This window comes from Apteryx rowi, unplaced genomic scaffold (assembly GCF_003343035.1).
Source record: "Apteryx rowi isolate R43461 unplaced genomic scaffold, aptRow1 scaffold_138, whole genome shotgun sequence".
Classification (NCBI taxonomy): domain Eukaryota; kingdom Metazoa; phylum Chordata; class Aves; order Apterygiformes; family Apterygidae; genus Apteryx; species Apteryx rowi.
Window position 1 is genome coordinate 1,293,019 of NW_020447619.1, and position 27,579 is coordinate 1,320,597.

General features: G+C 35.5%; 1 protein-coding gene across 4 annotated transcripts in view; it reads right to left on the bottom strand.

Moving 5' to 3' along the window:
* Positions 1-4,252: 4,252 nt before the first annotated feature.
* SLC4A7 (solute carrier family 4 member 7) overlaps positions 4,253-27,579 on the bottom strand; it is a 95,953-nt gene continuing 72,626 nt past the window's right edge. For 3 of the 4 annotated variants that reach the window (XM_026057294.1, XM_026057297.1, XM_026057296.1), the window contains 15 exons: positions 27,349-27,452; positions 25,668-25,842; positions 23,101-23,234; positions 22,308-22,553; positions 18,185-18,290; positions 16,117-16,278; positions 14,979-15,092; positions 14,332-14,493; positions 13,839-14,090; positions 11,575-11,643; positions 10,959-11,132; positions 10,488-10,619; positions 9,814-9,914; positions 7,781-7,888; positions 4,253-4,985 (listed from right to left, as the gene is read on the bottom strand). In XM_026057294.1, the coding sequence (XP_025913079.1) occupies positions 4,904-4,985; positions 7,781-7,888; positions 9,814-9,914; positions 10,488-10,619; positions 10,959-11,132; positions 11,575-11,643; positions 13,839-14,090; positions 14,332-14,493; positions 14,979-15,092; positions 16,117-16,278; positions 18,185-18,290; positions 22,308-22,553; positions 23,101-23,234; positions 25,668-25,842; positions 27,349-27,452 (2,121 nt within the window). In that variant the 3' untranslated portion in view covers positions 4,253-4,903. The remainder of the gene's footprint in view (positions 4,986-7,780; positions 7,889-9,813; positions 9,915-10,487; positions 10,620-10,958; positions 11,133-11,574; positions 11,644-13,838; positions 14,091-14,331; positions 14,494-14,978; positions 15,093-16,116; positions 16,279-18,184; positions 18,291-22,307; positions 22,554-23,100; positions 23,235-25,667; positions 25,843-27,348; positions 27,453-27,579) is intronic. The other variant, XM_026057295.1, reaches the window with a different exon arrangement.

A 27,579-nucleotide genomic window follows, 5' to 3' on the forward strand; every position in this document is an offset into this window, starting at 1 on the left:
CGCGAGCACCACGAACGGACCCGCAGCCAATCGTATCGCCCCTTCTTGGAGAACCGCCGGGCTCGCCGCCCAATGGCAAGCTCCCGTGCTCCGCGGCACCCACGCACCCTAGCGACCGCTAACGCCACGGGCGTTGCCATGGGCACGGGAACGCTCCGCAGCAGGCGGGAGGCGCGGGGCAGCCGGCGGCTGCGTCACCTCATCCCGCCGCGGGGGGGGCCCGGCCCCGCCGCCCCCAGCACCGCCAGGGGCCTGCGGGAAAGTCAAGGAGCGACCCGGTCCTGGACACGACAGTACCTCTGTCACTAAATCCAGTCTAACGGTATTTTATAGAGTAGAAACAAACAAACACACACAATGTAGTTCAGTAGATTTTTATTACTTTTACCAACTTTCTGAAACATTACAAAAGATAATTTTCTTCTGCCAGTAATTAAAACACTTAACAAAAGGCTGGATCTTTCACATTAAAGACAAGTCCGAGATTTGTGTTTTCTGTATAAACTGAATATTGATTCTGCATTTGGAATAATGTTTTCATTTACTTCGGATTTTGTTATAAAGTAAGAAAACATCCTTGTAATTAGAAAAGCACTCATCAAAAATTAAAACCATACAATGTAATCACATTTCAAATGATCAATATTAAAATCAAAATTGTGGTTCAGTTAAAGATGCTGAACACCGGAAGACACGTTTGCACAGAAGTGCATCAGCAACAACAGAAAAAAAATACTACAAATAATGTGTCTTCTCTTGCCAATAAAACATTTTATAAAAAGTCTTGATTTTCAACTCATTATTCCAAATCAATGTCAACAGGTACTAAGTTCAATACAAAAGTGTCTTTAGATTAACTTCAACGCCAACTAAAATTTCCTACAGTTTATGATTTCACTAAAAAAGTTACAAAATAAAATCAATTTAAAATTACTAAGCAATTTGCTTTGTATTTATAGCACTACTTTTACACTGACTCAAAGCTGTATGCCTCTAGTCTTAAATTTGCTGTAAAATAAATTACTGTTGGTATAAACAAAATATTTCACACATTTGTACTGTACTTCATAGTGAATTTGACCTAGATGAGTAATTAAAACATTACTAATCATATAAAGCAAAAAAAAAATCATTGTGATGCTCATCTAACAGACTACATTTGTGAACTGAAAATCATGAACCAGTTACCTTATGATTTATAGAACATATGTACAAGATAACCCTTGAAAATGTTGCAGGCTCTCTTACATTACACCTATTCATTAGACATGCATTTTACAGCACATTGAACCTGCCTTTGCAAAGGGCACAAATTAGTACGCTAACGTATAAAGAGAGATGCAGGTGAAGCAAATGAAAAGTTATAGGAGAACTTTGATTAAACATAGAAGAAAATGGCCAATACATTTAGTTGGAAAACCCCACTAGGGCACTGAATTCTACCTTAACAAGTTTTATGATAAACTTGGCAATTTGGAACATTTCACTAAATAATCATACAAGATATTACAATACAGCTGCAAATTTAAACTAGGACGAAAATATAACTTGGGCATATGTAAACAGGATGAAAATGTGTCATTGTAATACATATGAAAAATACTAAGAATGAGTTTTGTAGAATATAATTTAAACATGAGACTGCATTTTAAGTGAAATATTTTCAGAGATAATTTAAATGGAGTGGTCAAAATTAAGACCTACGCTTTATGTAAACATTCATCTTTTTATAAAGAGAGCAAGCGAAAAGAGAAAAACAAAAACCAAAACAAACAAACAAAAAAAAGACTTCCTGAGGTGGCTCTGCAGCCAGATACACAGCAGCACTAAGCTCCATTCTGGGAAACCAAGGCATCTAGGAAAAGTGCAGGGCTGTTTATTTCTCTCTAACTGTTGGAATGGAAATAAATTGGCTTAATTTTTATAGGGCTTAACCCCTAGGTTAAAAATCAGTGCATAGTAATTATCACTGCTCTTTTGCACCCATTAAGGCAAAATGTTTATCTACATACAGTAAACTACATCCTCAGTTGTTTTACTTTACTACTATGCATGATTTTAAAGCAGAAAAGGAATAAAATGAGCGGCACATTACTTAACCATAGACTACCACTGGGTTTTTATGCACTTAATACAAGGCCTTATTCTATTCATGTGGAAAAAAAAAAAAAAGTGCAAGCATAACATGCTACTAATCAAGAGCAACAAAACTGAGGGACACTGTAAACTGCTTTGCAATTCATGGTATTTCTAGCACCGATTAAACTACATACACAATTAAAATTAAAGAAATACTGTGATTAGACTTAGTGGGGGAGGGGAAGAGAGAGGTTTTTTTTTTTTCTTTTTAAAAACTTTACTAGAAAAATATCCACTTCTGTAATATTCTGTATATTGCCCAAAAGTTAATCTGTCAGAAGTGGAAGCCAGATACAAAGTGTGCAGCATCAGGGAACCGTGATTTCTGGCATTACATAGTTTAAAAACTATTAGGCTTTTAACAACTGCTTGGGTCTTCAGAAATGGTTCTAGGGCTGTGAATATTAAGTATACAGATATTACTTGGAAGACCAATATGAAAGTAATGCATTACGGATAATGCTGTGTAAACTGCTAGAAATATTATTTTCGTCGTTGGATTCAGCAAGAGCTACTTAGTAGTCAACAATCGACTACAGATGTGATGCTGCAGATGAATGCTTGTTTTTTGAGGGTTTTTTTTTTGGATAATGCAGAAGGTTTTGGGAAACCATCTACCACAGTTTCACTGGATCTCAGTTTAACTAGTGGGAAAAATGGGTATTTTATGAAAAAGCACATACTCAAGCTAAGGCACAAGCTACACTAATATCTGAGAATAAAGAAACACCTATACAGCTCATTACACAGTATTATTCAAATTGGTAATGCAAACCTCACTTGTTTTTTCACTGACCTGAGCCTCTGTTACAACAGTTTGGATAGCATTATTCATATTGCTCTAAGCCTACTTTCAGTAAATTGTCTTTTTTCTCAGAATTCAGCAAGAAATATATATATATATATATATATATATCCATTATGTTTCGATCAAAGGAAATGGTAACAGTCCATGTAACTTAAATGCTACTTCTAATATTTCCATTTATTCCCACTGATTGCTTTGTTTTCGTAATATACAATTGTCTTCTCTCCAAATGACACTTATCTGAAGAGCACCATAATTCCACCTCTGGTGGTATTTTCAGATGAACTCTGCCCTCCTCCAAAATCTGCTTCTTCTGAAGATCTTGAGAATTTTACCATGTTGTCCATGGTAAAACTCTCCACTTTGCTGAAAGTAAAATTAACCTAACAGTATCTTCCATATTTAAGTGAGCACGGATCATATTAAAGCCAGAAAGGGCTGGAAGCAGTTCAGAATGTAGAGAGACAATTTCAGGAATTAAAGCCAAAAAACTAAGGTGTAAGGCAAAAAATATCAATAATGGAAACTGCAGCAGGTAAGTGATCAAGATTTTGATTTTTACATAAAAGTATAATTTTTTCAAATATTAGAATGCTAAACATTAGAACTTGAAGGTGTAATACAATAAATGCACTAACTGCATTTTCAAACAATGTGAGCCCGCAGAAAATTCCATTTACTTTAATAAATCAGTATTTATTTTTTCAATTTGTCTTACATGATAAAAATTTATGCTAATTAAAATAAATAGAATGTTTAAAAATAGGTTGGTGTGCTATCATATATGCCCTTTACAATGGAGAGGATCGTAACAGTAAACACAAATACCACAAAGCAATTTGTAATCCATAAAACAATACTGGTCATAAACCTATTACAGAATTATAAACAACTACAGCTAATTTAATCAAATACACAGTAAGTTTAAAAATGAATTAAGCAAGAAAGCTATTCTGAGGAGGACATGAAATACTCCAAAGTTTCAGTCTTACAGCTGAGCAAATCAAACTTTCAAAGTCAATGGAAAATGTAAATAAAAACAGGAAGGAAAGAATTCAAGACTACTAGTGTAGTAAGTATGTATAAATTCCTATATACCAAATTTCTGGCTGTAAATCCAATTTATGTTGTTTAAGCATGGAGTTTCCAGAATGGCAAATACTGACTTGGGGCTGTAACTATAGTTACTGCACCCATACTACTACTGGGTGATAACAACAACAACAACAATAACAACAACAACAACAAAATATATATATATATATCAAGAGTGGATTTAAAAAAAAAAAACAGTAACAGAACAGGATATTTAAAATCAAGAATGGTTTAAAAATATATATATATCAGAACAGCATATTTATATATATTCTAAGGATTAATTACCTGACTTGGAACTCTAGGCCACTTCTATATAATATGAGTGACAGAATCCAAAAAAATATTAGCATGTAGTGGAGACATAAAACACAGTAGTTCATGTTAACAGCACATTAATTTTCGTTCTGTGAAATCACAAAAAACGTGCTTACCCTGCAAAAAACACACAGTAACTGTCTGCATGGAAAATAAACTGTAACACAGAGGTATTGCAAAATTCTAAGCAACATGGACCAGTAATCATCAGCAAAAGCTGATTTAACTTTTATGCACATAATGATTATTGAAAAGAATAAGCATTCATTACAATCTTCCTATTTAAAAATGAAAATAAAATTTCCAATAAAATAAATATCTGAAGTGTGATTACCACTCATCTTATTTGTAGGAAAATCTTCTTGTTTTGCAAGCATATCTACAGTGCCCTAAACAATGGCAGAATTAAATATATGTTCCTCCTTAAACTTGGAAATCACACTTCAATGGTATGATATCCTACAGTGATATATATATATATATATATATATATACACACACACACACACACACAAAATACACAAAATTCCCCTTGGTTCAGTTCTATAAAGATGTTTCAGCATCCACATATTTCACAACAGGTGCATCTTCCATATTTATTTTCACACCTTCTGGCTTCTCAGGGCTGTTGAAAGCAAAGATGAACATTTAAGGTTTGGCTCACTTTAATGAAGGTTAATTTTCAAACATTTTATACTTAATGGTCAACATTCAAAGTATTTATGTAAGGATACTTTTATGATCACATATTTCTGTTACATTGTAGAATGTTAAATACTATTCACAGGAACAGTACAAGCTTGAAAAACAAAGTCAACAAGATCTCATCTATAAATACAGTCTTACATCCATCCATTCATTGTTTTCCAGATCTACTGCTGTTACTGATTCTATTGATTTGAAATGAGACACCTTTAGAAAAAAAAACTGGCTAATTAAAAACATTCACAAATATATAACAAGCAATATTATTAATATTTCTTAATTATTGGGAAGGGAGCAAATTTTTTCATAATACAAGACTGGGAAAACGTTTTGGTCTCTTCAAAATAAGGAACCACATTTGTAACAACAGGAGAGGACAGCTGGAAATCTGGATGAGCTTCCATTCAAGTGGAAGGCCCTAAAGACAATGAGCTGGCTGGAACCCAAAACAACTGGCTTGCTTGGGGACACAGACACTCAACAATGGCTTATGCAAGGAGAAGCAGGAACATCCCAAGGTAGCTACAGAAAAGTAGAAGAGAAATTGGAATGTCATAAGAGGTAGGATCTCTTGGCAGGTATTTTAGAAGACATGTCTGTGGAGTTGTTCTTTAAGGAAAAAATGTATTAGAAATCCATGTAAAGAGAAATATCCTGGCATTCTGTAAAAGATGTATTACAGCTCTCTACAGAGTCCAGGCATACTTACAAAATGGGAGAAATGGAAGAGAGGGAAATAAAAAGTTGTCTAGATAAGATGGGGAAAAACAACAAAGAACAAAATATGAAAGTGGTTAGGACTGTTAAGGAGTAATGCCAACTCATGTGACAGTGTCTGGAACTCCAGAAAACATTGCTTGCTTCAAACAACATCCTATTTGAAGTCTATGAATCTGAAGATAGCAGTGACTACAGAATCTTCCTGCAACACCAAACATATGTCCACACTAACAAATGAAGATTGTTACAAAGAAAAACCTTACCAGAACTGAGAGGAAAAATTTTACTGGGAAATATTTTTGATTGAGCACTGGTGACACCTTTAAGTCTCACCAGCAGATCACAAAAACATGACAAACTGGTCAGAAGTCTAATGTGTTTGTGCTGCATATAATTCTACACTAACTTAACCTACTCAAGAAACAGGAAAGTGCAAGATGGAGTTGCACAAACTTCTAAATGCCTGAAAATCAAATCTAAAAATTTGAGTTCATCTAGAAGGGAAAGCAGAGGTCTGCATCTCTTCAAGCCTTATACATCCAATAACTATCAGATATTGTACAGAAAGCCTCCACAAATTCTGTAACAGGCTTCTCAAATAGCATGAAAGAGAATAAGCAATTAAAATACATGGATGCACACAAGCCTCTGTTATCAATCTTCCTGAGAGACAAGTTCACATGGTACTCAAGGGTTTTAAAAAAAAAAAGTTCAAGATAGTACAATCTCAAGTTTCACTGAAGTGTTTCACTAGTGCCTGTATGAATTACTCTTTTCAGCTCCTCCTATTACAGTACTTCAAGTCCTCTTCACGTCCCCCACTTCGCTCTTGTTTACCTACCATCTGGGCAAAATAAAGCACATTTCCGTGCCTAGTTTGGAGTTGTGCACTTGCTGAATAAACAGGCAGTATGCAAGTGCTAAGCAGCCAGTCACTACCACTGCTTCCATGAAGCAGGCTAAACAGTACCTAATAGCTTGGACAATTACAGAGAAGCCCCCTCGCTCCCACTTCTCTTCCACTGAGGTTTAAATTTACACAAAGCTGGACAACTCAGTCTCTCTGAAAAATGTCCTTCTCTAACAGACTTAACTGAAAGGAATCAACCAAAAAGATGATGACGCAGGTACAGACAGGAGGATTGCTAAGCCTCATTTTCCTGGATAATCAGGCCAATTCTCCTCTTCTTCCCGCATGAAAACACTACTAAGCAATTGTTAGTTGGACTATTGCAACAGTCCACAGATAGGGGTCCCTGCAAAACATAAATTTTCAGGAAGCTGGGGACTTTACATATGAATGTTCAGGATTTGTTTTGCTCCCCTTGATAGATTCAGCCAGACAGGGAAAAAGATAGGACAGAATAACAGAATGATTCATTGAACGAAAAATTTCTGAGAAAAAGGCTGATGGCTATCATAGATGCTGGCCAGCTGCAGGAAAAGTTCATAGCTCCAAGGGCTCCTAACTTGTCCAATACTTCACATGAGTATTTTTCATTTACAGGGAAGATAATATTTGAGCCAGGTTTAATTTTTAGGATTTAAAAATAAGCTGGGGAAAAAAAAAACAAGGGGCAGATCCTTAGGGAAGCATAAAGCAGCAATGAAACTGCTGGACTTACCTTTTATTTCCACTGGCATTTCTAATACTCAGGATCAAACAGTTCCCATGTTTATATACATTTTAGTAAAGTTTTTAGAAACCCTAAACCTATCAGAGTAGCATGCAATTGTATTAAACAAATAAAGAATAACTTTAAAATTGCAATAATRCATTTAATAAAAATAATAAGAATTTCTTGCAGATATTGTTTAAAACTTCATGATAAAGAGAAAAACGAAGCTCAGATGCAAGATCCTTGAAAGTAAAATATCAGTACAAGTTTACCAACCATGTACGCTCATTTTGAGATACATTTCAAGAAAAATGAGCACAACTATCATTTGCTAAACAAAACTGTAATTAGAAATTGTGTGAGTAATTATAGCTACCTCAGGTTAGCTCTGGTTACTTTGGCATTCTCAGTACTCATGGCAAGAGCCTTCCACTGTGCAGTTTTGGCCATTTCATCTGATATGTTTACAATTGAGGGATCAACGCTAAAGAACAAACATACTTTCTGGTTAGTACTCAATACCTTGCAATAGCATTATACTTTTTGTCACTCATTGTTTACATCAGTTGTGCCTTCTTTTTACATTTATGCAGCCACAAGTTGAATTCACCTCTTACAAAGATATTTAAACAAGAATTTGAACACTTAACTCACTAGCACTGCTCTCATCACATAGCATCTTAAAACAGTTTTTCATGTAGATATCACTAAGACACTGTGAATGAATGAGATTTGAGTATCTCATTTCCAAATTATCCTGTAACTTAAGAAAACTATTTTGAATGTTCAGGAATTAAAAAATGAATCATATTATTCTGCTAAGGCTTTCATAAATCAGAATTATTTTAAGCTGCTTCCAGAAAATAATCAAGAGGAAAAGAACAGATGTTAATAAAATTTTGAAACTGGTAACTCAAGATTAAAAACTAATAAAAATCTAGAACTCCCAACTTCCAGACATATTTCAAAGTTTTTTTTCTGCAGAGCCTTGCTAGACAAATTTTGAGTCCCTCCCCCTCGCAGAGCCCTGCAGAAGTAAGTTTATCCTCACAGATGGTAAGCTTTCAGAACCTATTAGCCACTTTGCCCTCCGTATCTCTATATGTAGAGCAGCCTTAATGTGCTGACTGTAGACAGGCTTTCTGTTCTGCTCCACACTTAAGCTTACTAAATCCCCTCTCCAGTGTACAATCGCTGTATAAGAACTATCAGACACAGTGTAGCCCAGTTCTCTACTACCTTGTATTTTGGGGAATATAAATCATTTGTGTTATAAATCAGCACAGAAAGGTTTCAAAGCCATTTTTCTAAGAAATCCCACAACATGCAAGACAGCGTAATATATGGTAAATACACAGATAAAAACACACAGTTGATGAAATCATAGTTCTACTGAGAGAACAATTAGCAACTCTAATGTTTAAAAAAATGCTTTAGCATCATTTTCACTTGAGTTGCTAGAGCAAGTTCAACCCTACTTTTATGTAGAGTAGATGACAGGACTCAGCTGGAAAATCTAACCCTGAAGTCTGCTTATTCCCAACTCAGGTCAAAGTAGATCTAACGTTCCTCTAGATCCATAGGAAAGTCAATTTTTAACCCAGGAACACTTACTATTAGAGGCGCAAAAAAGATGACAAGCTATTTATCTGTCAACACCTCCTGGGGCGTGTTGAACAGCTGCAGAATACCTAAAAAAATAAGCTTAATACTTCCTCAGTAGGGAGATACATACAGAGACAAAATACCGTCCAGTCTTGGAGACATATTCTGTCAGGGTAATTCCAGCACTTCCTTAGCTGCTGCTGAACTAGTACAGCAAAGCAGAAAAATCAGGGTGAAAAGGTTTCTCTGCAAGAGAACCAATAACCCTGTCCTCACTTTTTACTTTCGGAAAATAAGCTTAAGTGAAAAGGCTGCCTGTTAACAAAATTGGTTTAGATCACATGGAAGTTATGGACTTTAGCTGTCCTGACCTAGCTAAGCCAAAGAACTGCGCTCTCAGAGTCCATTTTAAAAATCCAAGTGGCTGGTAAAAACATGGCTCAACTGATGCTATTCATCAACCACTGTTTAAAACCCAGCACTTCATGCACAGTAACACACAAGTATTCCATGAAAACTGACCAAAGAAGCTTCTTCACCTTGAGTACAGCTGGTCGAAATTGAGTCATCTGATCTGTTCAAGATGGTCATGTAAATTTATAATTAAGATGCAGTTTTAAAGAACAACACCACATACAAATGCTAGCGTAGTACAATGAGAGATATCTTCAATTCTTTCTAATCATAGCTGAGTTACAAGCTTGGATGAAAGTTAATTCAACTCATACATGGCCAACTTAATATAAAGCAAATTATGGCATATCATACAAAAACTCCTCTTAAAAGACCAACATAATATTATACCTGTATTTTAGGGTTTTTACAGGAAAATCCAAGACGTTTGCTTCTTCATATCGAAGGTGTACACTTTCGCTGTCCCCTGCCTGAAGCATTCTCTCTGCTTCCTGTAAATCCCAAGTACAAAGTTGGTAAAATTAATCATGCAGCAGAAATCAACTTTTTCATAAAAGTTATACAAGCTCTGTTAAGGGTCAACTAGCAGTTGACTAACTACTGCTCTGCATACAATAGAATGTAGTAAACAGTTTAATCATTAGTCTGAGCAGAGTCAAGATCTCTGCTCAACTTCACTGCTTTTCTCTCCCACCCACATCTGCCTTCTAAACTAATGAAAGACTCAGAAAAAAATTGTGTGAAAAAACTGTTTCTGACTTTCCAATCTGCCTGCTAAATTTAATCACAAATAAGAGTCATAACTTATAACAGCATCACTGAAACAGTGTCCTTTCCTCCCCTAAATTGCTAGTAATGGTTATTCTGGCGTTAAAACTCATCAGTAAATAATTTCAAAATGTTTATTACATTTGGGTATAAAGTCATATGCTTGTGCCACTTAAAAATCTTTTAATTTCATGCTATTGAGTATTTTCTAGTAATTTACAACACGCTTAGTTTGATTGGGTTTTTTTGGTTGATTGGTTGTTTTTTTTGTTTTGTTTTGTTTTTTTTACACTTACTGCTTTTTCCTTTTTCTTTTTGTCATCTTCTTTCTTCTTTTTACTTTCCGGCATAAGATCATCAAGCCAGCTAAGCTCTCTTTTGGTGAAACATAAATCCATGAGCTTGCGAATGAACACTAATGCTAGAACCTTAAGGGAACCATAAATGGAATTTATGTTAAACTATTTAAATGAATAAATATGCACACGCTTTCAGTTTACTCAGTATCTTTAACTAAAGACCTTTTTTGTAGTACTAGTTTTATCTTACTACACAGTTAAATCATTTTCACTTTCTGTAGCTATTCACAACCAAATTGCTTACTTTTAGGAAACAAAAAGCCTTTCTGTTTCAAAAGTGAAAAGCTTATAGCAGAAGTTCTCCTTTCTTTCCCACTCCCTTTCTAAGGCAGCAAATATGTTCTGAAGAGATCTCAGATGATGCACGCACTCTTCAAAAATGCGTGGCTTGTAGGATAGGTAACTTACCATCATAGGGAAAACAACAGCAGCTGCAGACGCTTTAATCACCCACAACAAAACTAGACAAGTGAGCTGAATAACTGTAAAGATATGGACCTTCCAGAGTGGCACATAACGTAGATATATCAGGTCAGGTTGATGTTTGGCAGGCATTCCAAACAGCTTTATACGGTCAAAAAACTGCATTGAAAAATAAAATCACCCTTCAGTTAATGATCTCCTCCTTCTCTTGAAGGCAAGAAAAACATTTCTGGGAGGCACCAGAAGCAGATATTAATCCCAACTAAAATAGTAATGAAGGACATTGAAAATATGTGTGTGGGGTGGGGAGGAAGCAGTGTTGAGTGGCTGTCATTTTTAACATAATTTCTTCAACATTTGAGAATACTTCAGAAATTTGCTGCTCAGCTAAACTACTGAAAGAATAAACACAAAAGAACTGAGAACTGAAAGCACAATGTGGTAAGAACAAACATTTGAATATGACACTTAAGAAATCATTCTACATCCTGCTCTGACAGTATGGGTTAACTGTCATGCTCATGTAAAATAATGTGTTAAAAAGTTTCCTTTTCATTTAGTGTTAAGCAAAAGCAAACTGTTCATTAAAAACAGATTTTACCTGAATGCCTTTTAATGAAGATACTCCCATGTAAAGAAAGACACCATACAAAACTGGCATTGGAATAAACTGGGGAGGAAAAAAACCCACACAATTACTTCTAGAACCAATATGGTATACAATATGGTAGTTCACATTAGTAAAGGAAATGAACCAAAATATTTTTGCTGTATATTTATTTTAACTGATATCTGTAAAAGCTGAGGCCCTTTATTTACCTGGAGAACAAATGCAGCACTGAACAGCAAAAAAGCAGGGAGATGGCGTAGGACCTACATCCCTCCCCATGACTATCAAGGCTATCATCATGATTAAAACGCAATTCAGTCTTGACTGCCCAGCCACTAGGATTTTCTAGATTGTAAACATGATTTCTATTAATGCTAAATATGCTAGTTTATGTGGCTCTCTCCTAGGAACTGGACTGAGACTATCAACTTTATGAAACTGCCATATGAACATTACTTTTGATCAGTGTATCTGGCATTTCCAGAGCAAATGAAACAAAAAGAAACCACACACACAATATGAAATTCTGCCAATTAATCAAGGCTAAATTTTGCTCCAGTAAGAATATCAATTTAAAGCTTACTAAGATAATGAAGTCGTCCATTGATTTCAGTGACACTTGCATCAAGCCTTTGCAAGCGAAGCTGACTTTGCTCTTGAATTCAAGAAAGTTTTAAATGAATAAAGGACAAGATGTAATTGCAAACCTTAAGAAAAACTGCTGTAATCAAGTCTGAACAAAGGCCTTTACTGAAACTTAACTATCCTGGAATAAAATTATGCCTTAGGGATTCATTATAATATATGCATGCGTGTGTGTGTGTGTGTGTGTGTGTGTGTGTGTGTGTATACACACACACACACACATATATAAAAATAAAGCTCGTGTCTTCACCATGAGCTATATAATTTGACATGCTAGTTTTTCATTAGCATCAACTTCTACTGCATTAAATCAGCATATATCCATACATGGAACGAAACCACAGCACCCTACAGATGCAAGGTTTTCTTTGTCTTCCTTCCTTCTTTTGAACAATGACAGCCATTCACACTGAAAAAGGAAAATATTTCATAAAGAAAGAATATCCAATAATACCATTTCTATTGGTTCCCTAAGAAATGAATGTATTAGCTTCCAGGAATCAACTCTTAAAATGTGAAAGAAACAGACTTCAGCTATCTGCACCTTTACTTCACCTTTCATTTTCAAGCAACAGTAACTCTATATTCCTGGGTTTGATTCTGATTGTTTCCATTACACTGCTTAGCTCTTGGTAGCTTTTCTAACAGAGATCATCCAGTCTAAATAGTTATCTTTCATAACTTCTATTGCCTTATTGTTCAGACCTTTACATTCTTTAATATATATAAATGTCCAACTATTAAGAATTTAGAATACGTAGGTCTAATTACTAATTTAAAGCTAATTGTCCATAGATCTATTCCTTCCCATTGCCTAAACTTCAGTTAGAAGCCCATTAGAAGCTACCTTTTTGTAAAAGGACTTGTGGCCTGTCTTTAAAGCCCTATCACAAAATTCTTTAAAGGTAGTAGTAATTACGCATTCTAAGTCATATCTGCTATTTTGGCAATGAAGAGACAGTATTTTCCATTTCTCATTTTAACTATATGGAGTTTACATAGCAAAGCAGAAGTGAGATTGATTTTACTCAAATCTGAGCAAAAAGCCAATTAATTTGACTTGCAGAATCTCTATTACATGCAATACTGCATAAGCTAAGCCTGAACTTTAAACCTCAAAGTGAGTTTACAGAGCTAGTAGATAAAGAATTAGAAGTGAACAATGTCATTTCTGATGTTCATTTTAACTGGATGTTTTTGTTTCTTCTGCTACTTTATATTACTTCCACTTAAATAACTTCATAGCTTTACCACATTCCTGTTCTCTCTCACTTTACACACTCACACTAAAACTACTAGGACTGTATCTGGTAACATGTACTTGGGAAACTAAAAAAATCGCTAACAAGAAAAATCAAGTAACATGGATAAAGACTGCTTTCTTCACTATTCACTACATACCTAGCTTATTCAGATTTCATTTTACTTGCATCTCCCCTGATCATTTCTATTTAATTAATATTTGTTGATAAAAAGGCAATTTGAGAATGAGTCCGTGCATATTTTACTTAACATATTAGAGCTTGCTAAAATTATGAAATACTAAAACATAGTATCAAAATAAAAAGTGCAAAGCAAGCATAAATATTTTTGCAAAAACTCTCTTTTACCTTTAACACAGAGGTCATGAACACTGACAGCCCCATCAGGACAAAAATCATCAATCCTGTCACTCGCTGCTCACGGATTCCCAAAAACTTTGGTTGCTCTCCTGGGGCAGAGCATTCGGACTCTACTTTCAGGCTGTTAACATGACTTATAGACAGGACAGTTGCAGCAACAAACCATGGTAAGCCCATGATAGAACATATGCCCAACATAACACCAACCATGAGCAGATCAAGATGATAACCACAGCCTTTCTGTAAAATTAAGCAAAGAAATGACTCACTTATGAACTTACACAATGAAATATGTATAGCTTAGTAGGTAAATAACACGACTACAAAAGTTGGAGATTTTGAGAGTGTCCAAAAAATGATACTTGTTCTTTATTGGTAAATAAGGGTATCTAGTGGCTGTTGGTAATGTTTCACAGATTTACAGAATGAATCTAATTTAAAATAAAATTGACTTATACACTCAAAATGAACAGACTTTTACCTTCAGCTTATGCTCTTTTCTGTTTATAATAACAGCTGTTATTTGTTGATCCATGAAAATGAGAATGGTACAGAGTAAAGCAGGAACAGCAGCTATCAAGAGTGTCCACCAAGGATTGCCTCCAAGAGGATCTATGAACCATCCTCGGTCTTTTCGAGTAGGCTGAAAAACAAACATCAAAAATAAGAATTAATTCACTAAAATAAAAGGGAGATTTTATTGCTACAAATGTTAGCTACAATGAACAGATCAACCCAGCTCAGATTACCAAAACTTTTCCTTTGAGAGTCTCTTAATTATATGTTCATGTTTTTTAAAAAATGGCTTTGACTAAAAGACTGATTAGCTGTTTGATGTGAATGTGACGTTTATATGGAAAAGATTAAAACAGTCCATTCCATTCCTTGATTTTGCACATCTCCACAAAAGAATACATCCTTTTCAGCCATATTAGACTATAAAGCATAGTCTCTTCTGTCAGATGAGATGCGCACCCAAAATAAAAAGGGAAATTACTTCAGTACTTGCATTAATAATGTAAGCCAAAAAGATATGTTTTTGTTTCTATGCAACTCCACTATTTCATTGTCTATGAAATTGCAAGCATTTAAAAAAATTAAGTTTTTTTAAGAGGCTTTATTTCTTACTTCAAATTTCTCTGGAACATGAAGCTTAGGAGAAGGTACTCCTACAAGATAGTCAATCAAAACCATGATTACTATGGTTAGAAATACTGCAAAGTCACTGATGGTAGAACGTACCTATAAAGAAAAGACTTTTGTTAACACTTGCTTTTCATCATTATAATTTACATACAGGAAAAGAGAATTTTCTCCACTATAAGCAGTGCTTAAAGTCTATTTATATTATACACTAGACCACTGATTATGTTTTCTCACTTTATTTTTAAAAAATTTAAACCATCTGCCAGCACAGGTTAGAGTTGCAGAATATTTTGAACTACTGTTCATCTAACCAATAATCTCATTCAAAGTGATCTGCTGCAAGAAGCAAATTACTTCAAATAACTCCTTCATCTTCATCTATTCGGTGGTCTTAGCTCTACTGGGAGGCTGGGTCATCACAGCTGGTCTCTTGGAGCTTAATTCAGTGCTACCATTGAATTGTTCTGAAATCAACGTGCATTCATTTGATGTTTAATTGATATGAGGGGTATACTGTGCAACAGATTCTGGTTATGGAAGGTGACTTTAAGAAATATTAAGAACATGTTGTAGGTATGGCTTGAGGTTCAGAGATGATCTTCCACTTTATTTTGGCTAGCAAAAAAACGTAGTGCAAATCAATCCAAGGATAATCACTGTATGAGCCCCTATAAGGAAAAGTAATTCCTTGAGGAATAGTACAGAACCCTCCAGTCATCATCAGTTTGGGGAAAGCAATCAGTGCTCTGTACTAGTAGGTGAGGAACACTGTGGGAATATAGTCATTCCAGATGATACTTGGCAATATCCCATACAGAATGATAGATATGCTTAGGTCTCTTAATATTTGGAACATCTCATTAGAACAATAGGAAAGGAGATAGTAAGCACTGAATTTTCAGCAGCCAATTTCATTACTCTAATGCCTTATTTTTCCACAATCATTCATTAATTTTTTTGTTTTTAATTTCTCTTCATGTCTTAAAAGAAATGTGGTCAAAATCACACTCACAATAAAAAGTTTTGAGGAACAATTAAAAAAAAATTTTCCACTTCATTAAATTACACTAATGTACACAAAAACATTTATCTCAAAACAATCATCACTAGTCAGAATTACCTTAGTTGGGAAATAGCGTTTGGTCTTGAATTGCTTAAGAAAAGAGGAGAGGAAAAATGTTGTAAAGAACAATATGACAGACCAGAAGAGAACATCTGGAATATATGGTCCATGATGACCACAAGCTGATCCACGAAACACACCATGAAATTCTAAACATTCCTGCAAGGAGAAAAACCTCATTAAATTTCTAGTCTTTGAAACAGATTCATTCAACCTAACTTGTAACTTTTCAGTATAAAACACACCTAAAAGCTATTTCATAAAAAGTTAAAAAACGCCAAAGATTTGTGTGCTTTCTGTTCCAGAAGAGTCACAATAGCCACCACTGATATTTCAGGAGGCCAAAATGTTAGGAGGTGCCCAACAGGGAACAACCTGTTTATATTCACCTCATTTCTGTCCTATTTCTCAAAGCATAAGAACACTGAATGTTGTAAATAAAGGCCAAGGACTAAGTCCAGGAAAATCAGACCATCCAACATCAACTCTCAAGTTGATGAAGACAAAAATGAGCTCTCCCTAGTTTCTCTCACCTCTTTATTCTTGGGTTTGCTTTGTCTTGATACAGATGAAGGAGAAACAAATTCTTAGAAGATAAGATTAACGCAACAGAACAGTAATAAATTAATTTCTAATGAATTAGTAAAACATCATAAATAACAAATCTGAATGAAAAACAGAAACAAACACAGAGGATCCCTACACAAAAAGCTCAATGAAGTGCAAAGCAAAGAATTAAAGTAGACACATAGGAAGAGTACAAGGAAAGAGCAAGCGAATAAATCAAATAGTTGAAAATAGCATATCCACAGCCTAGGTCTTTAAACAGACTAATTTATCAAAAATTTAACATATGAAAAAAATCTCCCATTAAACAATTGGCTTTGATTCTAAGCACCACCAAATCTTGGACCACCTCCATCTCTCTAAGAGAATAAAAAGTTACATGGAAGTTATATACAAGTGGGAAAACCAAGTTCATGAGAAACTGCCCTCCTGGGTGAGTGTGGTAGACTAGGAAACATTGGTGGGACATGATAAACACTAAAGAATCTAAAAAACACAGAGAAAACTGAAGTTTTTCATAGTATTTTTGCTGTGTGAAACACTTCCTGCTTTCCATGACTACAGATACCCAGAGGCTCTGACACAAGAGCCCATACACAGATATCTTATTGCCATTTTAAATATCCTAAGATATCAAAAATATCCACATGAAGCTGGCAAATGCAACACAAAATCTATAGTAGATCCAAATCCTTCAAGATGCAGGTGGAGGCCAGATGGGACATGCCAGGGCATTCAAAGGCCTGTAAATGTCTGTGTTTAGGCAACTGAACTCCACCCAAGGAATAACCAATCAGCAAAAAATGTTTCTTTCTAAAGGTCTCCAAGTGCTACTTCCAAGTGATAATGTTCTTCCTTTCCACCTACCCACAAAATCAGCTTTGTTGTGAAACTTCCAGTACAGAAGGTAACATTTTAAGGTTTATTCTTTGAATAATCCTCCCCTTTTTCTTTTAATCTTCAGTTTTCCAACCCATTATTTTCTTTCAATCAATTTTTATTGGCAGTCTCTCTCATTTTCTTGTAATTTTATACTAACATCTAATATGAAACCATGAAACATGTCTGCTACCGCACTTTTAACTCCAGATTCCATCTTTACATCTTCTTAAAAATATTTACCCTTCCTTTTCAGAAAACTGAAGGAAGCAATCCCCTGTTTATTCAGCTCTGTATATTCATCCGCACTTCACAAAGATGACTGTTTTGCCTGCCAGGAATAAAGTGATTATCTCAAACAGCTATTTATGATATCAGTGTTTACTGACATGGACTCACTCATAGGATGTACAATGACTGCAATTCCCTCAGCTTAAAGCGTTGTGGGAAAAACAGCAGTGTTCAAAATACAGTTTCAAAGAAACCAGTTGATGTTCAAATTGAGAAAGACCTTAAATAATAATTAAAAAAGAGTGGTATTGTGTGGGGTTTGGGTTTTTATATTTTTATTTATATATATATATATATATATATTTTTTTTAAGCTTTTAGATACTTACAGAAACAGTAAGGTTACTCCATGCTATAGTTTCCCCAGACTTATTCATACTCCCCCACATCAGTAAAGTTTCATTGCTAGGATTCTGAGGCTTAGAACACATGCACCTGAAGAAAAAAAAGTAAATTCAGAACTTTACAAGGAGTTGCCCATTCTTGAAAAAGTTCGCTTTTAAGCATATAAAAGAATAATGTGCTGATTTGAAGTAATTTTTTAAAAACTTTAAGAGTTTAATGCAACATTCCATGAAAGAAAGAGAGTAAACAGCCCCTCCTTATGTGAAATGAAATAGGACATTTTTTTGGGGGGGGGGGGGGGGGGGGGAAAATCAAAGAAAAAAATCATTAGAAAGAATTGCTGAACACAATCTGGGATAAAAGTGGATTTCAAAAAAAAAAATTAAGAGGAAGGTTTAAATTTAAAATGTGCAAGGAACTTATATTAAGACATATACCAATTTTTTTATTTAAACGCATAGTATCATTAAATTGGAAAGGAGAAGCAAGCAAGGAAGAAAACTGTAATAACTTCAAGTAGGGTATCTGAAGTTTGAGAAGGATGCTTCTCCCTTGTCTCTTTGCCCTTTAATTGGCTCGATGTAGGCAGTTTCAGTTTCCCTGCTCAGCCAGCTTTGAGTGCCATCAAAATAATCCACAGAAATATTAACAAAAAGCAGAAAATCTCCTATAAAAAGTTTCAAAAGTTATTTTTATTTAGAATATTATAGACTGCTCCATCACAAAACAGTAATTTAAACTGTTTTAAACTAGTGATTTTCACATGTTCAGGAAGACACTGTCCTTGCAGTACAAGTAAAAATCTTTAAGATCGCAAACCTAAATTTTACAAAAAAACAGACTAAAATATACTGTATTATTTGTAAAGATTTTTACATCATTGGGCTAAACCACCATAAGTATCTTTCTATGACTGTATACAAACTAAGATTTTAAGATTACAACAGCATACCATCCCACAATGAGTCAAAATCCACTTAGTCCCACCCATTTTACACCAAAGTAAGCGTGGATTAGAGAGACCTGAACCATCATATTTAAAAATTTGGTGTAGATGACTCAATTTCAACAGTTGCTTTTCAAACCAGACATATTGCTAGCCCCTACAAGTTTACGGATCTTTTGCTTTCTAAAATCTTGGTAGAGTCAGCCATTTATTTTATATTTGGCATGCCTTCTGATCTACATGTAACCAAAACTGGTCAGACTAAATTAAGACACAATATTTGAGTATGTAATAGGCTAACTGAAGATGTAAAAGCAAATATGTCTAAGATTTAAAATAACTGTAATATGTCTAAGATTTAAAATTTTAAAAAAGCGTACATTTCAAAGTGCACCTACTGCAGTGATTCTCAAACTTTCTGGACTGCAAAACCCTTTGGGTCAGACAGGCTGACACAAGTACACCTCGGTAAAAAGCCAACACATTAAAAACTGATTTAGTAGGATATTGTTTTCAAGTAAAGCTATTCAAGTACTCCAGACTGTAAGCTTAACATGTAAATATTTATATAAAGGAAGAGAATCAGATAATAAAGCAAGAAATAAGTCTCAGACGAAATTCCTTTTTCTAGGAGAAGCACTGATATTGAAAAACAGAAAAGAAGAACTGTGAAAGAACAAACTTACATGCTGATAGCATGAAGGGAGAGAAGAAAAAAGTACTAGATATGGATGGCCAAAAAGTATCTAGATGTGCAAAGCACAATGCTGAGGAGATGTAAAAAGATAAAACAGAAAGTTTAAAAAGTATATGTTCTCTCTTGATAATTTAATCCTAAAATAACAGCAAAAAAAATTAGTAGAAGATTGAAAAGCAATTATTCCTCTTATGCACAGTGGGATGAAAAGCAATACTCTGTATAAGCTAGCTGCAAACCAAGAATAACTTAAGAATCCTCAGAAGAGGAAGGGGTTACAATAATAGGTATGATGAGAGGAAAAGAAAGCATCTTTAATCATTGCATCAGTGCAGTAACAAGAACCAGCATGCTGAAAGAGAGCTGACAGACAAATCTCTAAAGAAATACAATAAGGATTAAGAATATCAGCAAGTAGGTAAGTGGAAATCCAAGAAAAGAAAGAAAAACAGGAAACGGAATTGTATTTGAGATTGTCTTCTGGCTCTTTTAGCTGAAGATGTTTGTTCCGCACTCCCTTCCCCAAAGCAGGGGTGGGTAGCACAACAAACAGGAGCAATTTTAAAAGGCCAGATCTTCTACACCTTCCTATACAGAACAAAACGATAACAAAGCTCATGGCACATCCAGAAAGACAAGTGTGACTTCTCAAAAAGCTGAACCAAGGAGCACGAAAAGCTGTCATACCCTCCCTTCTCTACCCACATGGGTCTGCCTACACTAGTGTGGCAGAACACAACTGGGAGGCAGGAGATGCGGGGAGACCTACACACACACTGGACAGTTTCTGTCAGATGATTTTAACTTGCTCACAGAGAAGTCCGACGAGTCCTACAGCCAACAAAACAGAAGGATGAACAGCCAAGAGAAAGGAAAATAGGGGAAATTAGGAAGAGTTAGTGCAAGCGCACTCCCATGGCCCAGTCTTGGTAAAATGGCCTGGACATTTCCCATCTTAACAACAGTTAAGACAGGAAAATGAGTGTAAAAATACCATGTGTGAATGGAATACAAAAAGCAGTCTGACAGAGCATTTGCCCCAAACTGGTCATGTTGAAGAGGAAGATGACAATCATTAGCTGGATTAAACATTAACAAGAGAACAACAAGAAACTTTTGAAAAAAAGAAGGAATCACTCTGAAAAGAAGTATAAAAGAAGCATAAAAGTTTGTAATAATAATGAGAGACCTTGAAGTGGCAACATCAGTAGGCAAAACCTGGCTTGACACTGCCAGAAGTCACTCCGCTCTCTGCCTCTGCCAGACAAAGCAGCCACCCCGTGGGACACCCTGAGTAGCCTGTCCTCTAGCTAGGGACTGACAGAGCGGGGTGCAACAAGCAGGGACTCCCACCTCAGGTGTGCAAATGGGACCTCATGGGGGGCCTTCTCACCAGCATGTGACTTAACAGATTGCAGGGAGCAGCACAGGTCCATGTAAAGCTGGAGCACCCACATCTCCAGCAGGAAAGGAGCACTAGCAGAAGAAAACGTACTCCTCAAAGATGCTGTGTGCTTGTAACCCACACGTCCAGGGTGGGTGGTACATATGGGTATGGGTGTGTGTGCGATTAGAACTTTTGGGGATTAGTTATAGAAAGGTATTTAAAAAATTTTAGGTGCTTACTGACATTTCATAAGTGTCTGCATTGTGGTTTATCTGTTGTATTACTGATCCTGAATGTATAGGTCACTGATTGACAGTTCACTATGTGTTAATAAAAATCAATGTCCTTGATCCTGATTTGGTTTAAACTACGTGAACTGAGCAGTTTTTTTCCCCTGCAAGGGTTTAGCAAGATCTTGCTTATTATATTCCTTAAATAAAATAAAGTTATTTTAGTATTGATAGTTTTACAGCTAATTACTGATCAGTAGAACCTTTAGTTCTACTGAGGCAGGACAGAGGAGAAAATGTGACTCTATTGTATGTACTGTTGTTCTCCTCTGTCTTACAAAAAATAAATTTAAAAAGTCAATTATTTCCCCCCCTACCTACAGTAGAAAACAATGTTGCTTAAAGATGTTAACTTCCCCTTCCTAGCCCACAAAAGTTGCAGAAGCTCTCATTACCCAAACTCYTCTCACCTCAGGCTATGCCCCAGCAATCTGGCAATAATCCTCACCCAAGTGGGAGAATCCATCCTGATTTCTGGAAATGGCGAGACAGGATTCCTGTCCAGCTAATGGAACAGCTTGGCTTTTAATCAAGGTTTAATCAGACAGAACGGGCAGCTGTCACAGCCCCTCATCCCTTCCAACCATCCAAAGCTATCACAGAAAATTCAATTCCACTTCATCCCGAACAGAATTTTTCTGAGGTTTCTCACACCCAGAGCCACCCCCAGCCTTCCTCCTACCCTCCCGGAAAGAGGCACACACTGTAGTTTGATAAATGGTATGTTGCTATAATACAAAAAAGTTTCCTTACATATTTTACTAATGAATAGAAATTTGATACTTACGAATATAAAGTCAGTTTATCCAAATCATTGTGCATATTGAAGGCATACACTTCTCCCAAATGAAAAAGCTTTTCCAGTGCCTCATAAATAAATATGATGCATATAAGTGCTGCAAAAGCTTCTTCAGTAAATCGAGTGATGTAACACACAAGGCTGCTGGCATCTGTTGCTACAAGTACTATGCATAAAAATGCAGTCCACAGACCAATGCTAGTTCGCAGGGAGAGGTAGGAAAGCTCATAGTCTCTGTGTAAAAAAAAAGAAACAAACCTTTAATTGAGCCTAAAATCATCTATATCATGTCCTACTTGAAAACAGATTCTGAGGCCAAGACCTGTAATTCATCACTTCTTTCATTCTGGAGGGCAGTTTTGAGGGAAGCAAAAACTTTTCCATCTCATCTTCCACCAAAGGTAGACTACCCTTGCAAGGTATTTCTAGAATTCAGGGTGCAGTTATCTAGCTTGGGAGGTACTACAAGGATGTTCTTTCCAGGACTACCTAGATAAGTCTTCCTGGAGGGTAGACTAATCCCTTCAGAATTAAAGCCGACTCCCGCACGCAGTCAGAACATCATTTTGAGTTACATCCTGACCACTTCTTGATCACTGCTTTTCTTATTAAGGCCCACCCGTGCCTCAAGCTATGGCTAAGCCACGGGCTTATCACAATTTCTCGTCATTCTCTTTGCATCTTCATGGACTTTCACTTTTAAAAGATGCCTGCTTTAAAAAAGTATTTGAGTAAGCTGGAAATTTAGAAAGTGCATCAAGCTAACACAAACATCACTTACCTGCAAAATTTAAATAATATTTTTTCAAATACTAGAACTGGTCCGGTGCTCCCCAAAATAGTAAGAGGTTGCCCAGCAAAGAGAGAATAGGCAATCCCAGTTAACGAGGCTCCAAAGAGAGACTCTATTGCACTCTGTTTGGGAGAAAAGAAACCGCTGTAACTATGCTGCCTTTCAGGTTAGCATTTAACACCACATCTGCATAAATATAGTTTTAAAATGCATTAACTTAGAAACAAGACAAGATGTAAAAACATTAAAACCAATATTGATATTTGAGACACAAGAATAATCTAACACAGTTTTGCAGTAACAATACCATGGATAAAAGATTTGGAAAGCTTCACTCCTGAGAAACATAAAGCTATCCATAAGTTTGAGAACAAGTTACTAGTTCTGCTAGCGATGGAGGAAAAACATAGCAACAGTTATTAAAGATAAAAGGTCTACTCAATATGTGGTTTAAGGAAATGGAAAAAAATTATCTGTCTCTGTAAATATAAAAAAAGTATATACTGCAACATACCTGTACCAAAACATGATACGGTGTGCTGTACCAAACCTGCATCAGTCAACCAAGTATTACAAAAGAAAAAAACCTGATGGGCAAGGGGATGGGAGAGGGGGGATGCAAATTACTGAACAATATCAGTTTATGTATACATGACACCATAAATAGATGAACAGTAAACCAATGTCCCACCTGGTAATGCATTTCTTTTCATTGAAGTAAAATGCTTATTTCAGTTCTTGAATAACATGTTTTCTAGAATATTCTCCATAAAAAAAAAAAGTTACAATGCGCCTCAGAAAAGAGAGGCAGGGCTTTCTAGAACCTAAAATGATTATAAATCTACTTTAATAGTTAACTACACCACTTAAAATTGTGAGAAGTCATGAATTATAGATTAAAGAGTTCCCGATAACATTTTTGAAAATATTTGCTATTTTGCAATTATGCAAGCCTGGGAAAACAAAAATTATGCAAGGTTAAACCCCAGTTCAGGAAAGCTTCTAAAATGGGGCAAAATGCTTTACTGAACTGGGGTCGCTAAAAATAAGAACACCAGTCCTTTGTTCATTATATTAGAAAAAAATATATATTGTGAACCCAGTCTCTTGTTCAGCTATTACCTTTGAACTAGCGTTTTTGCTTAGTCAATGCATTAACCTTGGGGCTCTCTATCAGGGTGGCAGGGACAGGGAGTGCTGTGGAGGTGATGACCTCTGGGAATACGAGGAAAAGGTCTGAACACAAACTGTGTACCTTACAAAGTCAGCTACTGTGCTTGAACATGTGTGTGCAGTAACTAAATTTTATATTCAAATGATGCACACCAAGTATCTGAAGGCAGGAACAAACCCGCAAACAATCCCAGATAGCTAAAAGAAAGAAGGTATTTAGGAAGCAAGCTTTAAAAAGGAGCAATTTTTGTAGTTATACACAGGTACATTCAAAAATTACATCAACATTTTGATAACCACAGGAAAACCTATTCCTAAAATTAGAGGGGCAAAAAGAGTGCACAGAAAAGACACAACATATTTCTGCATTTGCTATGAGCTTGAAGTGCTACATCAGTAAATAAATATCCAAGTCAACTGCATTATTTGCAGGAGATACAACTGAGAACTATATTCTAATATATTACAAGCTCAAAATTTGATCTGAGAAGTATAATGAAGAATTTCATAGCACCATTACAAGCTTCAGCAGAATCTTAGAATTTGTAAAGGAAGTTTCTGAATATATCCTTCCCCTCCCACAAAAGATCGAGCCTTATTTTTTGCAATAGATTTAAAAAACAGAAAATACACTTCAAATTAGTTTAGTCACAAGCCAGCTGACACAAATGCTAACTTACTAAAATTGCGGATGTAAGTGTTTTTTCCCTACTCCAAAATATACAAAGCACAACCAAGTATTTTGATTAAAAAGGCGTTTGGTGTTATATACTCTTCAACATTAACACTACCAACATTTTATGAGTTTACTCATTTATATTCAGGTCGTTTACAATGAAGAGTATTTTCTGTTCATAAACCTTAGCCATCTTTTTATTGATAAGAAAATACCATTAGTGAAGGCATATATTTTGTCCATTACTTAAACACACAATGTACTTTCTCTACCTATACAATGTAGGCATTATCATCCTCATAGGCCTACTACTCAAGGCCAGTACATATTCTTGGCTATCCACCTTGAGCCTCTGACTTTGCCTAAAGCAGGCCTAGTGGGATGGTGCACCTTTACTGCTATTCATTATTTTTATTGAAGCAGCCAAAAAGAAGGCAATGCAAGCCCTTTCTCAATTCATAAAGCTATTCATCCAGTAAGGCAGGATAAACATTTTTTACCTCCACTGTGCATCTTCTCCTGTTCACATGGGTTCCCCACATTTTCCACAGCAATTACCTTTTGGGGGAAGATCTGCTTTTGGGCAGGCTAATCAAGTGCTGTGGGTAAATTCTTCAAATACAAGTGTAAATAAATGAGACAAATGCACACAGTGACTTGCCTCTGAAGGTCTAAAAGCCTGGCCACTACGATTCTTTGTACTCACTATTCTGCCTTGTGTAGCTTCTCCCAGGAGCCCTCCAAAAGTGATTACAGGAGACATACAGGCACAGTATAGGAAAAGAATCGAGGCCAGGCACTGCAGGCTTAATGCATCCTTGAAGTCACTCAAGAAAAAAGGTGCTTTCCTTTTGATGTCAAGTATCAAACCACCAAAAAGCCTAAATAGGTGAGATGAAACTCGTCAAACTGTACACTAAAGGATTCTAGCTAGTTCAGAACTATGGGCATAACACAGTTTAAAATGTAAATGAATTTTATCAATTCTGATTTGGTAGTTTTCAAAAATACAGTCAAGCAGGTCATTATCCATATTTTTAAAAGCTGGCTAGGTATTTTTGCATATAATGGGCTAGATAATGAAAAAAACATCTTTGCAAATGATTTCATGAAATATATGTACAAGACAAATCTGTCTAATGATTTTCAGAACAAGGAATATGCATGTAAGAAATATGCTAAGGCTCAACCAAGACAACTGCATTAATACTTTTCAATATCAAAACTCCAATAAGCAGTTTTAGCTTTAGTTTTAATCCAAATTCTCTACATACATATGGTTAGGTTTATAAATAAATTTAGGTCTATCATCTTTAACAGTGGAAAAGTTTTGAACGCTGAGAAATTTTACAATGGGAAATATGAAAACAAACATATGTAAGTCAATTTAACTGGGCAGTCATTAGCAAGAAATTAAAAGATTTTTGGTAGCTTCTAAAAATTTTCAAGGCCCATATCCAAAATATTAGGTAAAGCTTGTACCTACAAAACATGTAGTTTGGTGTGGATTACAAAGGACTAGTAAAAAAAAATTATTCCATTCCTACAAAAAACCAGTAGTCTTATCTAGAGATAATTCTATGGGTAAAAATGAACTTAGTCCCACATACTGCATGAAATAAGCCAAGAAATTAGCATAATTAAGCCAAAATGGTAAAAATCAATACAAATCTTTGTCCTTCTTGCAAATAAATGAGAAAGATGCATTTTATTTGGAAGCTTATCATTCTGGGTATAACAACTCTGTACATCTTTTCCAGAATTTCTCAGCTGATTTAACCTCTACTCTCATATCTGATGAGACATTAAGTTTCAGTTTTATCCAGATGTATTTCTAATGTTGTGGATTTTTTGACAAGGATTTCAGAATTGACAGAGGATTGCAACTGAAATAAATTTCTCCAATTTTATTTCAGGTCTAAAAGAAACCTGAACAAAATAGTACTTTTTCCCACTTAATATTCCTTGTTGTTCCATTTCGTACCTGTTTAATAAAATGGATTTGCATTAATGGAAATTTTCAGTACCTAGCCCAGTACTGAAAATTGTATATTTCTGCTATCATTATGACAACTGCATGCTCTCAATAATTAAAAATAATAATAATAAAAAACCACAACTCTTAAAAGTCAGTTAGTTAAATAAGGCAGCATCATATATGAAAACCTTCACAAACGTGTTGAGAAATATTGCCACAGGTTTGAAAATGCTTTAAGCAGACCGGTAGTTATAGGCAAGAACCCAACACTTGAAAAGGAGAAAGGATGCGCCCTGACTCTTACACCATGAATTTTTATGCTAAAATGTCATCATTAAAAACTGTGAAGATTTACTTTTATTCACTTTTATTTCTCTGTGGTAACTAGTATTTAGGGAAGTGAACACACCTTCCAGTTCTCTCAAGTTCAGGTCCAGCATGATGGCCTTCTTCTTTGAGAGTCTCTCCTGTAGGAGTAGATCCATTTGGAAACTTAGGTATCTTCCTTTTCTCCTACGGAGGAGAAAAAAAAAAGAAAAAAGAAAAGCATACTTCAAGACTGCTCTTACACTAAAAAAAAGTATAATTCAAACCAAGTATGTAGACACTCCAAGCCTTTTAAGACTTTTCCATATTTCTA